The sequence below is a fragment of the Eucyclogobius newberryi genome, unplaced genomic scaffold (genome assembly GCF_026437365.1).
Source record: "Eucyclogobius newberryi isolate DKJ021-1_F unplaced genomic scaffold, fEucNew1.0.hap1 SCAF_9, whole genome shotgun sequence".
Lineage (NCBI taxonomy): Eukaryota > Metazoa > Chordata > Actinopteri > Gobiiformes > Gobiidae > Eucyclogobius > Eucyclogobius newberryi.
This window is the reverse complement of record NW_027316532.1, coordinates 37,455,778-37,471,508: the sequence shown is the minus strand read 5'-3', so window position 1 is coordinate 37,471,508 and position 15,731 is coordinate 37,455,778. Positions and strand designations below refer to the sequence as shown.

The 15,731-nt window shown below is 42.5% G+C and overlaps 1 protein-coding gene across 1 annotated transcript; it reads left to right on the top strand.

Moving 5' to 3' along the window:
• The first annotated feature begins 13,199 nt into the window (after nt 1–13,199).
• gsx2 (GS homeobox 2) lies at nt 13,200–14,153 on the top strand. Its single transcript, XM_072438629.1, has 2 exons — nt 13,200–13,569; nt 13,798–14,153. The coding sequence occupies exons 1-2, from the start codon at nt 13,200–13,202 to the stop codon at nt 14,148–14,150; spliced, it is 723 nt and encodes a 240-aa protein (XP_072294730.1). The 3' UTR covers nt 14,151–14,153.
• The last annotated feature ends 1,578 nt before the right edge of the window (nt 14,154–15,731 follow it).

Here is a 15,731-nt window from a genome sequence, read left to right as displayed (position 1 = left end):
GCGCCGGGCGGGACGGCCGCAGCTGAGCCGCTCACCTTGGGCCATGGCCCATTGAAGCCTCAGCCCGAGCTCCTCCATCCATCTTTGTGTCCCGCACAAACACTGAAAGTTACTGTGACAGAGCACTGCAGCTGCAGCATGAATAGCAGCAGGACGAGGTGAGTGAGGGCTACTGCAGGGTGGTCCCACCTCCAACACAAACAAGAGACACTTTCAAATCACAAAAAACACATTTTGTACCAGCACTGCACAGAATCGATAAATGTGTCCAAAACTGTATGTTACTTTGCACTTTAGTGCCATTATTTATATCTAACATTAATATATGACAGAACCAGCATATGCAGAATTGACTTACATCCCAGAATGACTTTCCAAACAAAGAAGAAAACACCCAATCAACATCCATCAATAGTCACTTAAAGCTTCTGTGTAATTCCCGCCAAAATGGTGCTTCTTTGTGACGTGTAGGAATTATTGCCCAATTTGCTGGAAAACCAACCCAATTATGACATTTATCCAAAACAGTATGTAAACATGTAGATGAAGTGAATGACCTCTCTCTGCCGGTCTCTGAAGCCCTGCAGTGGTCTTTGATGTAATTGCGGTGGCTGCAGGTGCAGCGGGTGCAACGGGTGCAGCGGGTGTCACAGGCCCCGCCCCTCTGTGTCGCACACATTTGATTAACAAGAGAGTTCTGTGGATATACTTCATTCTTTAGGACTTGAGAATATATATATATATATATATATATATATATATATATATATATATATTGTACATATTGATGTAAATTATTTTAAATAATTTATGTTATTCTATATAAAATAATACAGTTTTGACAAACCCTGGCTCTAAGTTTAACATGTTCATTTGGCTCTACCAGACTGACATGTATCGCTCTCACAGTCAGGAAAAGGCTTAACGTCATGACCAATATTTGAATCTGATTGGTCAACACTTAATCAACACTTAAATCTGCTCAAATGGGCCAAAGTACATTTGTGTTTGTTTAGGTTTGTCCTGTTGACTTCTGCCCAAATGACAACGCTCTGCTGTGATTGGTCAGACACACACCGGCCGGGCTCAAACAGCACGAACCTGACAAGATGGATTCTCAAAGGTTTTGAAACAAATATGGTGAATATTCATCTGGTTGGCCAGTTTGTTACAATGTCATGCTTCTTATGTAGGGATATTTATTGAATGACGTCCCGACTCTTATTTTCTGACTTCAGTTAAAGTGGACAAACACTGTGCCATTTAGTAAGATTTGAAGTCGGTCCAAATGACTCCCAAACTCACACTGTGCAATTGAACCTCATGCGAGGAGCTCATGCCGGGAGTGTGCGCACTGTACGGAGCGATGTGTGTGTTTACGTGCTCACACTGTTGGAGGACACGAGACAGTGGAGACATGTGCAGCTCTGAGGACATGTCCACATGTGGTTCCACCGTCTTCTCATGCAGCTCAATCATAGAAACTCTTTTGAATGGTCAACATTAGCACAGCTTTAAAGTCAGAGGCTTTTGCAACAAACCATTTCTGGCCATTATGTGCGCAGTGATTTGTCAGAGGCGCTTGTTGCGCCAGGTTTCACCTCTGTCTCTGGCTCCGCTCCAGCCCTTCAGAGCGGTGTTTACTGCCGCCTGCAGCTGCATTTGACCGTGTCCACGCGGCGTTCACTCGTCTTCAGCAGCGCTCAGACCCTACGACTCACGAGAAATATCAAACAAATCCCTCTGACCGTACGATCAGCAGTTATGCTTCCTCGTCCCAGGAGCCCAAGTTTGACATGTTTTTGAAATTGTTGTGCAACTCAATTTTTTTTGTAAAAATCAGAACAAAAATCACACAGTGTAAGTCCAGCTTTAGTCTGTTCGCACTCGGCACAAACACTGCTCCTTCCTTCACTTCAACCACATTTACTCTGTGGGCCATTGTCCGAGCTTCTCCAATGGGACGTTTTTACGAGTGTGTTAGTATTCAGCTTTAGTTATTCATTCCCCCTGTCCCAGCCAAGAAATCTTTGTTGGGGCGCTCCTCTTCAAACCGTGGAGTGTCAGGCGGGGCGGGGGCATCGATTTGATTCTAATCGGACCATGAAAAGAACATGATCTAACTGCTTTGAGCCCAGAGTATATTTAGTCCCACCATGGCCCCTTCCCCTCGATTTAAAACGCTTTGAAATTGTCGTCAATGACTTTGTGAATACTGGAGGGAGCTGCAGATTTTGAGGGGGATGAGGTAAAAAAGGGGCTAAATTGAAGGAAAAAGAGGCCAGACATAAAAATTCCAAGAGTAGTTAAAAAGCGTGGGTGGGTGCATTTGCATGACAGGGGAGTGAAAGCAGCTGACCCTCAGGACCGCCCCAGCGCTCGGACCGGGGCTGAGGCTGAGGCTGAGGCTGAGGTGGCGCAGGTTTTGACCTTGCTCATTGACTGTGAATGGATACTGTGTCAAAGGGATGGGCATCTGCAGACGTGCACTTAGCATGCTGTTAGCAGCACTTAGCATGCTGTTAGCAGCACTAGCACATGTAGCTCATAGACAAACACTGAAGTAAACAAGGCACTGGTTTAGTGTGGCTTAGGAGCAGGACAATGGATGTGAACGGAACTGTCGATGGGTGATTATGGTCAGTTTGATTTGATTTTAAGCCCCAGATGTTCCAGGATTCGGCTTGTTTAATGTTGTTTTAAATTCTGCGTTTTAGTGAGTTTAATCCTTCATTTGTTCAGGAGTGATCCATCTTAGAAATTGTTTCAAAGGTAAATAAGATGAAAGTCAAATTCAGAGTGAATATATCTTTCGGTTTGGAAGTTGAAACATCTTTATTTTCAAGTCATGAATACATTTGAAATATTTTCTACGATTCTCATTTTTAGGACTTTTTTCCCACAGAATTAGTTTGAGTTGGTTTGAAACTTTAGGTTTAGGTCCAAATTTGAAAGTTGTGTCCAACATAAGCTGTTAATCTACAAATCACTTCATATTTTAGATTTTATTTATTTTGCTACAAATTGTTTTGTTGATAGGGTTTTTAGAGTTAGTAATATTGTTTTAGTTTTACAGTCTTTATTTAGATTCAATCAACATTTAACAAGCTCATGACAAAATGTTTCAATAGATAATTGTCCTGAATATATTGTAATATATTATTGTAAGTTCTGGGGGGGAAAATCAAGATTGTGATTTATTTTTGGTGTTGTCTAGCGATAGATCATATTCAAATTTCATCCAATATTTAAAATCCTTTAAAATGCATATAAATATCTGTGTATTGTTAAAGTGGGGCGGGGGAGCCGCCCTGCACCCGTCTCTTATCAGTGAACCCCAGAGCAGGGAATGGACTAGACATGTATAGAAACCACTTCATTATTCCTCCTTTAGCACTTTGTCCACACTCCCACATTGACTACAGCAGGTGCTCGGACGCCCCGCACACGTGCACCCGTCCCACACGCTTCACTTATCCCACTATGATTTAGTGCAGCCGGCAGGTGAGCCTTATAGAGGGCTCTGGGAGGGGGTCGGCCCAGCGATGGACCGTGCATACAAATCTGACTGACCCCCCAGACTAAGTTGTGACTCTGGGCAAACACAGTGAATAAACACACTTCGCTGCGGTTGGGGTTGTCCCGGGATGGTCCAGACAGGCGCTCTTGGCCCTGACCCCCCCACAGTCTGGCCGAACTCAAAAGAAGCGCACTTGGAGTCGCAGCAGCAGCAGCAGCGGAGTAAACACTTGTCGAGTTTAAATAAATTCACTAAAAACAAAAGACAGAGACAAGGATGCTCCAGACAAAGAGCGCTTCATTTGGGATGCAAAGCGGGACAGTCCAGTGTAGAGAGGACGCCCCAAAAACTGTACTCCAACTAAACACTCTCCAGGGAAAATGCTTTTGGGACATGTCCAACGTTCTGAAAAACAGGGACAAATGAGACAAATGGTGCCTGTAACTGAATGAATTAGTGAATGAATAAAATGTCTTAATTAAATTATGTGTTTTTTTTACCACAAGTGATGCAAATAGTGTGAGAGGGCTATTATGAATCCTATATTAAATAGTTAATTGGCAATTAAAAAAATAACAATAATACAATTAGTAGTGTAGTGTTTAAAATTTGATTTTTAAAGAATAAGAATTAAGTATTGCAGATTTTTTATTAATAGAGAGTGAAACGTGGTCATGTTGATTTTTATTTTTATTTTTTAGTTAATCAATTTCTAACTGTTACTTGACTTTTTATATGCATATATTTATTTATTTTTTGCTCCAAGCCAAGCCTTGAAGTCAAATCCTATAGGCAGATTGTCACCATAAATCATGCAAAAAAATACCCCCCAGACTTTACCGAAGGCCCTTTTCAAAAATGTAGTGGAATAGAAAGTAGACACCTCATCTCAAATGTAGTAAAGTAAAATAAAAAATATCCACTGTGAAAAATTACCTAAGTAAAACACAGATACCCCAAAGTTGTACTTAATTACAGTACTTGTTAGTTTCGGGCTAATACCCGGCACCATTAATAACACACACACACACACACACACACACACATGCTTTTACTGCGTTACAAGAATAACACACACAAAATACACAAATGGCACATTCTTGAGTCTGACCCCAATAACTTAACTTAGAAATATGTTATTGTCCCATGTTTTCTACTGATCCAGTAGCAGAGATATGTTTCTCTAATCGTCCTGTTAAAGGCGAGGTTGAGCCTGTTAAGGCGTATAAATCTGATAATCCGCACTAAGTGACAAAATGAGAGTCGGGCCCTGAGCCTCATCATGTCCTGCTCCGTCATGTGGATAAAACCAGAGGGATTTCACTAAAAACACAGCAGCGCGCGCAAATACAGCAGCTTGGACCATCCCGACGGAGACAACATCGCCCAAATGAGTCTGCACAAACTTCACATGTTTTATAATAGAGGCCATTAACGGGACGAGATGTGGGATAAACAGGAGTGTGGAGTTATTAGGAAACATGGCTCAGAAACAAGTCTCCACAGACGACGAGGCTGCAACCAACTAAATCAAGATCATAATTCAACATGACAAAACGCCAGTGCGAAAACGGTGGAGGACTACAATAGAGTCTCAAAGTACAAGTGTAATAAAGTTGTTATAGCGCCCCATTAATGACCATGACCACAAGGAGCAAAGCACTTTTCTTAGAGCCAAGGGTCAACCAAAGGTCTGGTTTTTAGGACCACACTTCTTTTTTTTTTCTCACGTGAAAACCATTTAACTGATAATTAGTGTTGTACAACCAAATATATACATTTAAAACATCTCTGTGGAGCAAAGTTGCGTGTTGATATTAGAAATGAACATTGACAACTTTTTGTTTAAAACTTCAGGATATGAATATCAGTGATTAATCAAAAACCGTTGACTATTTTAATGATTGTTAATTGTCATCTGGACTAAACACTCTCAAAAACACAAGCCAAAACATGTTTCATCACAAAGACAACAGCGTTATTAAATCAACATTTACCTTATGTGGAGTTTTGAAACTATGCAAAAAAGCAATTCATAGTTTCTCAGAGAAAATTGTTGCAAGATCTTATGCTAAATTACTGCTTATATAATTGTGACTAATTATCGACTTCATTCACTGACTGCCTTTGTTAGCAGACTGCCTAATACAATTGTACTAAAGCCTTATACATCTAAATCCACGGTGTTACACTCTCTCTTAAGCCTTTCATTAGTTAAAACAAAAGCTGCTGATTACAATAGAGCCAGCGCAGGTTCCTGTGTCGGAGCTGGTTGGATTTGAGAGACTCAACGGCCAATGGCATTGCTTGAACAGGATGATTGACAGGCAGAAGGTGCTGCTAACATGTGGATGAAATGCTGGGTTTGTTTGCTTCTTCACACTGGTGCACCCAGCCCAGAGCTCAGGTCTATTCAGTCCTGGGACAGTGACAATGAGCCGAGCGCACAGACACACATTCTCGGGCTCTTCCGCTCCAGCTCACACACTCAATCCCCGCTCGGAGCTCCTTTCACACAGGAGAAGGGCTACACTGTCAGCTCTTTCAAGCGGAGGCGCAGGCTGCACGGAGGAGGCACATGTCACTCACTCTTTATGCAGACGCTGTATGGGCGTTTCCTCATTTAGAGCAAACAAGAAGTGTCAGAGAGCACAGCTGATCAGGGCGAGAACCTGAGTTTGTCGGTTATATTATGTTCTGTTTCCTCCTCATTAATAGCAGAATTCTGTGTAAATGACCTGTTCAAGCATGAACTGTGCACAGAAAGGTACATGGAGCACCTCTGCTTTGGTTAGGCCATGTTTAGACTGGCCCTGCCCCCGCAGACTGGGTCACTTTGGAGCACTTTGGAACGGTTTTGTTAGTGGTGGAATGTGTTTCCACGCTCTGGCTCTGGGCCTCACTGAGGTCCACGAGAGCCGCTGACGTCCTCCAAACGTAACAAATGTTTTCTTAGTGAAAAAAATCCAAACCATTCCTGAATTCTACTTTTTAAATATGAGGCCAATATCGGCAATTCTCAAAAAGAAATTTAGAAAACTGATTCCAAATGTGTGGCACTGTGAGATGTGGCTGAAGCTGAATCTGTTTTACTTCTCTGCACCTTCTCACTACGTTTTCACATCTCATTATGTAAGGGGTTTGGAAATGAGTTTGACGCATTATGCACTGGAAATATATTTAGACTTGAGTGCTGTACGTCCATAAACAGGAAATAGCTTATGCTAACATGCGCTAGCTTTGTTATTATCTGTTTATATCTGCTTTCTTGTTTTCACCTGATTCTGTGTTCTGTCTCATCCAATCATTTCGCTCAAACGCGTTCTAGAAGCTGAAGCAAGTCCGACACTTTGGACGCTGCTCCTCCGTGTCCAGTTTGAATCGCTAATGGATCAGTATCGTTCACTTAAGATAATGGAGACACTTTCAACCTGTACCAATCTGGAAAGTGCAATGAAAGCTTCAACATAGTGCTAGATCAGCAAGCTAGAATGAGCACAATATACTGTCTAATGTGTCATTAATTTTAATTAGTTTTTTTAAATATTAAATTAATTTACAGAGCAAGTCTATTATAGATCACAACCAGATAATAACAAGTAGCCTATACCATTACAATGTAAGAAACTGTAGGCTGGTAAAATAGGCAAGAAAATACATCATTAGTATTTTTGGTAAATGCGCGATCATTAATAAAGACAGTGCAGCATCTTGATCCTCAGCTTCACCAGTGGCACCACAGTAACGAGTCCTCATTCAAAACAAGAGAGAAAACTCACCACTATTTGACAACTCAGCAAGAAGTGATTGAAATAAGGGCTTTGCTGTGTTAGTCCTTAGTTAGCCTCTGTAATGGCGTTTGTTCATTCACTTGGAAACAACAGAGGAGGAGAGTTGCACTGTCCCAGGAACAATAAAGCGCCCTTCTCTGCATCACTATATCGCTCTCTGCTTATCTCCTCTGGTTAAATTGTGTGCTGGACGTGGCATGGCGCACTGTTAGTTGGACTCGAGGGCATGTGGGTGTTGGGACGGCCACACTGGGGTGGCGCAGGCAGGGCACACTCCAGCGCTGAGTGTCTGGGAAAGGTTTTGGTGTGTAATTAGAGCCGCCCGGTGCCGGACGTGTCTACTGGCCATCCACAGGGCTCTCAAGGCTTTGTTCGTGAAAAATACTTCTCCTCTCAGACATCACTTCAGCGTCTGTGACTGTGACCGCGCTGCCTCTTTGTCTGTCCACAAAAACCCTTTGTACGCTTGAATGCTTGGTGTAGGTTTGATTTGGACAGAATAACGTTGGATCAGCTTCACAAAATATTGTACTGTTATTGTTAATAAACTTGCTAAAACTGCTTTATTAACGGGAGAGTGTGTTGCCTTCCCTCTTACTACAATACCTGGATGTAGAGGACACACACACGCTTTTTCTCATCATAGCGTTTTCTCAGTGAGGCACTGACATGTGATCAGCTGCTGGTGCTGGTTTAGATGTTATTCAGATAAGAGAAAGTCCTTTTAGGTTTAATTCCAGCTGGGGTTTAGTTGTAGGAGCGGTCTATTCAAATAAGACAATATAAATCACCTGCATCACAATGTTTCTGAAATAAAAAAATAAATCAACATTGAAAGCTATAATTGATTTGAACATGTTTAGGAAATTTTAAATAAATTGTATGTACTCTCCCTTGAAGCAGTAATAACACATTAATAAACATGCAATTGCCAGTCAGTAAAGAGACCATTTATTGTGATTAAGTTAAATTGTGTTTCTAGTACAATAGATTTTGTCATAGTAAGACTAGTCTCAAATAAAGCCACAACAATAGTGAATAATTTACACAAATACTTTACTTGTTACTAAGTGGTTTAAAATAGTAAATTGTAAATATCAATTTGATCAATTTGACTCATTTCTATATACTGTTGGTTCATTGTTTCACGGTTAAAATGTACTTGTAAATGATAAATACATAAAATACAAAAATGCATGAATTGATATTATAAATTATATTATTATCATGTTGTGGTTTTCTGCATCAAAATACAAAATGGTTCTGATGAATTTAAATGTTGATGAAGTCGTACATCTGACTCAGACCAGTTCTATACTTTTAAACCAGATTCAGATTGTCTTGTTCTACACCTTAATCAGAGAGTGTAATAGATAATGTAAAATGCACCAACTAAAATAAAAATGGCAATAAATGTGGAGTAAATGCATGATGTGTAAATATAAAGTGCTACAAAATCATTCCCTGTAGTGAAACTGCCTTTGTTATTGATCTGGAGCCGTGACTTGGAAGAGCTTCTTAACTCCTGTTGCGCCGCAGTAGAAAGGCCTGCTTTTCTTTGTCTATGTCCGCTAACTTGTCATGCCATCTTAAGATGCAATTATTTCCAACTCATTTTTGCATAGAAACCTAATTATTCACCGTGATATAAATTAGATTCCACATTCAGAGTGCTCTCTCCTGCCGACAGCTTTTCTCTGAGGTGGAGAGGAGCCGCTGCAGCTGCTATTCACTGCACACAGATAATTGTTAATGGGAAGTCAGTGCGTGGCATTATGTTGTCCACACATCATTGTTCATTTCCCCCATGGCCCATTGAGACCTGTGTGGACGACCAGAGAGTTTCTTTTGAGTTTTGGTATTCACAATGTGTTGCCTGGAGACTGATAAAGGCCCAAATCATGCACTGTATTGGCCAAGATGGGCCGCAGACTGGCCCACGGCAACAATGGACGGTTTGTAAAAAGGCGTTGATACAAGTTAATGACGCTTGTTCAACAAAACCTTAATGGACTTCTTCACGGTATAATATGGCATGGGATGCGCTCTGAATGAGGACGGGGCTCCACTTTTACAACTTTGTGTGTGTTTTACCAATGGGAGGAGCGCACTACACTACACACATCAAACTTTTCTGCAAAAACCCTTGAAATCAAATCTGCTTTTAAAAGATAAAACAAATATTTTAGGATAAATGTGAGTGGTGGAAAGTAACAAAGCACAAAAACGTACCATGCTTAAGACATTTTTTTGAATGTATCTGTACATTTTAAAGTAGATACTTTTGAGAGTACATTTGAGCGTAGGCATCTTTCTACTTCCCTACATATTCAATAGGTCTAAAAAGTCAAACCTACTTTTCTTCCCCCCCTTCATAGTTAGAGTCAACCTTCCAACTTTGAGTAAGTAAAATTATACAAATAAAAACAGCTATTAGTTATTTTTCTTTTGTTTTAGTTGTTTATGCTGACCAAACATCAAACTAAGATTGCGTTTGAGGGTTAATGTTAGTTTTGCTTTAATAGTTGAATGAAATTTACTTTTGACTCTAAAGTACCTTCTTTTTTGGCCTAAAGGCCCTAGACATTTTTTATGAGATGAGAGAAGGGAGGACATGCAGCAAAATGTTGCCGCCAGTCACATGCAGCTTGGCATATGTGCTGCCACCTTAACCACTCCACCACTCCGCAGCACTAATCTAACTACTAAATCTTTGCTTGTGTATCTGTACTTTTACTTAAGTTGTACTTTTGGGTACTTCTTCTTCCACGGGTCCACCATTATGAACAAATAAATAAATTAGGATGGATCATACTTTGAAATGCATTTGTATCATTCCAAAGTATTGATGGCGCTCACACTGGCTCGACTGAAATATACTCACGTCTCCATCTCAGCTTGTGTTCAACAGCAAAAGCTCCTTTGTCTGTTGCAAGAGGCAGTTTAAGAAATGCTGTTTTACTACCTTTTTTATTTAAACAAAGTAAAATGTGATTTATGGCTCAATTCAATCTTTAAACTGTTCTTTTTAACATGCCTTCATATTATATCATGAAAGTTTAAAAGCAAAAGGAACAATTTGTAACATCAATTTATTCATCATGTTGTTTATAGACTTTGGTTAAATAATGAATATTGTTAAAACACAGTACAGTAACTCGAGCTATTTAGGGATTAATTTAGTGCATAAATGAAATTAATATATATATATATATATATATATATATATACCTATATAAAAATGTTTTGTTTATTTCAAACAAGGGATGCCATGATTAATTACACTTAAACACGAAGTGAACGGGGTGAACTGAGCTGAACAGGGGCCTATATTAGCTCAAAGCTGAGGAGGTGGGGCCCACATGGCCGATTTATACATTTCTCAAATTCTTTTTCATTTAAACAGAATGATACTCCACGAGGCCCGTTTGTTGCAACGACTTCTTAACTTAACTCAAGCGGACTGAAAAGCTGCAGCTCTCCCTGTCACCCCGGGCAGAAGAAAAGGAATCAAAGGATTTCTATTCCCTTAAATGGACTAATTTTCTCCTTGAATTATGAAAGTAATGGCGAGGTAACAGCCAGTGCACAGTACCCACTGCTTAATGCTTCTTAAACCCTTCCACGTGGCCCCGCTAGTCCCGGCAATTAGACCTCATTATAGCCTCATAAAGGACCTCGTTTGTGGGATTACTTCATAGACAATGAATTTTTTATCGTGCAGAATTATGGAAAATAATATCAGAGCTGTGGTGTGATGACGGCGCGCGCCACGAATCATTCCGCCCCGATAAATCGCCCAAAGTGCGTGTGCGTCTGAGGAGAGCGTTTTCTGCGCCATAACGACGTCTCCTCGCGTAAAAGGATTCACTTTATTAGAGCAATTACGTCTGCGTTCCTGACAGACGTGCGCTCCTGCCTCGCTTGGCTTGGATTTTAAAGACTTTCTAATGCACAGGTCGAGCGCTAAAAAGATGAGAGGTGCCCAGGTTCCTGCTTCACTCTCGGGGCCAGACGGTGTTGTTTTGTTGGTGCTTCTGAACTTCACGCGTCTGAGTGTTGGAGGCGTTTGTGGCAGATGAAAGCAGAAGCTGAGCCCGGCGCTGACCCGCGAGTGCGGATCAAACTCGCTAATTATTGTCACAAGATGAGGGATTATAGCATTTCTCAAATAGCTGTGTGTTTACCCCCGCACAGTGCGCCCTTCATAAACACTTTCTAATTGAATCATAATCGCCATCCAATAACCACCTGAGCGCGCGCTCCACATCACTTTGGAATACTTTAATTCAAGCCTCAATGTGAGCATTTCCAACTATATCAGTTTGACACCTGTAACTTTGTGAACGAGCCGTGTGACACACACACACACACACACACATGTACACACACACATGTACACACACACACACACACACACACATGTACACACACACACACACACACACATGTACACACACACATGTACACACACACACACACACACACACACATGTACACACACACATGTACACACACACACATGTACACACACACATGTACACACACACATGTACACACACACACACACACACACACACATGTACACACACACATGTACACACACACACACACACACACACACATGTACACACACACATGTACACACACACACACACACACATGTACACACACACACACACACACACATGTACACACACACACACACACATGTACACACACTCATGTACACACACACACACACACACATGTACACACACACACACACACACACATGTACACACACACACACACACACACATGTACACACACACACACACACACACACACACACATGTACACACACACACACACACACATGTACACACACACACACACACATATGTACACAAACACACACACACACACATGTACACACACACACACACATGTACACACACACACACATATGTACACAAACACACACACACACACACATGTACACACACACACACACACACACACATGTACACACACACACACACACACATGTACACACACACACACACACACACACACATGTACACACATGTACACACACACACACACACATGTACACACACACACACACACACACATGTACACACACACACACACACACACACACATGTACACACACACACACACACACACACATGTACACACACACACACACACACACATGTACACACACACACACACACACACACACACATGTACACACACACACACACACACACACATGTACACACACACACACACACACATGTACACACACACACACACACACATGTACACACACACACACACACACATGTACACACACACACACACACACAGACGCACGCACACACACACACACAGCATAAATTATCAGGCCTCTAAAATGTAATTTACACATGTGATAAACAAAAAATGTGATACAAATAAGTGCTTTTAAATGTTCCTAGGGGCCATGTCGGTGGTGATGAAGGACACTGTAGCTGCAGAGCAGGTGTCTAAACAGAACCTCATTAAAAACGTACAGAACGGGCATTAATGCTGATGTTATTGTAGCTGAGCAGTCTCTGTGAACTAGTGAAATGGGGCTAAAAACACTAACTCTCCAAGAAGTGATTGGAGGCCCAGGGAGACGTCACGTGGTGCGGGTTCTCTAACCGCACAAACCCCCGGGAGCCGGGTGCGCACGTGGGTGACGCTGCAGGCCCAGCCCTCTTCTGGCTCCCTTTTGTTGAAGCATCAAACATAAGCACCTTAGGTCTGTCCCGAGGGGCTTCACACGAGAAGCGGCTGTCCTCCTTCACTCTTCGCTCCACGCACCCGCAGCCGCACACGCAGCCGCACACGCAGCCGCACACGCAGCCGCAGCCATGTCGCGCTCCTTCTATGTCGACTCTTTAATCATTAAGGACCCGGTGCGCCCGCAACACCCCGTGCAGGACTTCATCATCCCCCTCAGCGCGGTGCACTCTCCCGGCGTCATGACCGTCACATCCCCAATGTGTCACTCAAGGAAGAACGGCAACTTCTGCGTGTGTCCGCTGTGCGTCACGTCGCACCTGCACTCGTCCCGCGGCGGGATCCCTTTGCTCAAGAGCCAGTTCCCTGGAGCCGAGGCGCAGTACTGCCAGATAACGCACCAGCACCAGGGTGCAGCTCTGGCACACCCCGCACACACGCCAGTCTGCGCACCCACGTTCAGTGTCACTGACCCGAGGAGGTACCACTGTTTGTCCATCGGTAAGTAACACCTGTATGACGCACTTTACCCACGGTGCACTGCTCCACCTGTTTGAATTGGCCTCGTTCAGAAGAAGTGGGGGAAAAAGAAGAAGCGGAACTCAACCAATGCTAGACCGTAGTTTTAATAAAGTTGTTAAAGTTTAAAATATACATTGAAAATACGTGTGGAGAGTGCAAATGTCCAGCTGTAGATCTAAAAGAAAGATGTGTGTTTGTTCCTCGCAGGTGCCTCGGACAGCGCACAGATCCAGAATGGAAAGAGGATGCGTACAGCCTTCACAAGCACACAGCTCTTAGAACTGGAGCGGGAGTTCACCTCAAACATGTATTTGTCCAGACTCCGGCGGATTGAAATCGCCACGTACTTGAGCCTGTCCGAGAAGCAGGTGAAGATCTGGTTTCAGAACCGCAGAGTCAAGCACAAGAAGGAGGGCAAATCCACGCAAAGGAGCAGCAGCGCGCACAGCGGCTGCAAGTGCGCCACGGGACACCTGACACCGGACTATTCCAGGTCAGAGGACGAGGAGTCCATGTCCCCGGTCTCTGTATCTGAAGACAAGGAGGTTTCCCCCATCTAAAGCACGCACCCTCCTGATTTTGTGGAGTACCCACCACCGTCCAGCATGAAAACAATAAACTCTTATAAACTGTGAAACTTGACTGTTAACGGGACGTCCTCGGTGTGTGTTGGTGTTGGTGCATGTTTCCAGGAGGCGCATGTCACGTCACGTTAAAATTAAGCCGGGATAAGTTTGGCAACAATTTGTAAACTATGTATATGTGTATTTATTGTAATAAATATAAGATTAATTGTAACCATGTTGTCATGTTTTGAGTGTAAAATCAAATAAGACATGGTGGATCACATCACAACACATTTTACCACAATTTTTCTGCCCAACCTCAGGCTCTATTCCGTTTAATTATATAGTCTACATTTATTTGCATTGTCTTTACATTTACAATAAGCGTTAAGGTGCAGCTGAGATTAAGCTCTATACTGATTACATTTGGTAAACTAAGTTAATGTTCTCAGTTGAAATATTGGTTCAAATAAGAATCGCACTTTAAACATGTTAATAATGTGTTATCATATACATTTTAGTGCAGGTTTAAGTACCAATACAATCATTACAAAGATGTTATGAAGGCTTTAATAGGGACTCAAGACACTTTTTACTCTATGACTACAAACACGCACCTGTCACAAGCAGGAACAAAACGTGCTGATAGAATGGTGTTTTGCAGAATACTAAATTGGAAAGCCGCGCTGCACTGTTTTGCCATAATCATTGGTATTTAAAAAACAAAACAAACAAAAAAAAAAAAATATTAAAGCAAATGTGTCCTAATGCATTTAAAGAGCCGCGATGTGTTATTAAGCAGCTATTACTGCTCCATTGAGTCCTGCTCCTGTGTATTTGAAGACACGTACAGCAGCGCATCATTTACATGATATAGGCCTTAGTTTGGAATGGATGGAGTGAAGCTGTAATTTCTCCTTAGATCCGACCACAAAAGGGTACCCGATCACGCCCCGTGGGGAGCAGCCAACAGTCCCTTAATGCCTGCTTTTCAATGGATTTTTGCTTGTCCAAGTCCAGTTTAATTGCGTTTTTGGTCCCACGTTGGTCGGTTGATTGTGCTGTTATTGCGTGCGTGGAAGCGCGGAACAACGATATATAGAAGTGACCAAAGGCTTTGACAGGTTAGATTGTCCTGCCTTGGGACCCTCATTTAGGCGCGGACCCCCTGACGGCTGCGTGCTCAGAGCGCTTTGAGAACCAGCTCCAGGGTTCCTCCTGCGACACACAACCATTTAGTCACTGTTTCATTAGGCGCTATTTGAGGCTTTCAGGCGGCGCTGAATCAAATGGCGCGGACTCACAGGGAGCAGGGATTATGGAGGAGGGCCCACTGGAAATTAGCAGACGCCTAATTTAACTCGTTTCTGTCCGAGTTTGGGATACATTCCTAATTGAGAGGGGAAGCAGGTGAAGTTGCAGTCCCACGCAGGCCCATTCAGAGCGCGAATCAATGGTCCCATTTTCACGTCCCGCTGCTGATCATGTATTATGAAGGCAAAGCCACCTAATGAATATATAAGCTCCTATTAATCGAATTAGGGTTCCTCTGCAGGTGTGGAGCTCCTGCCGCAT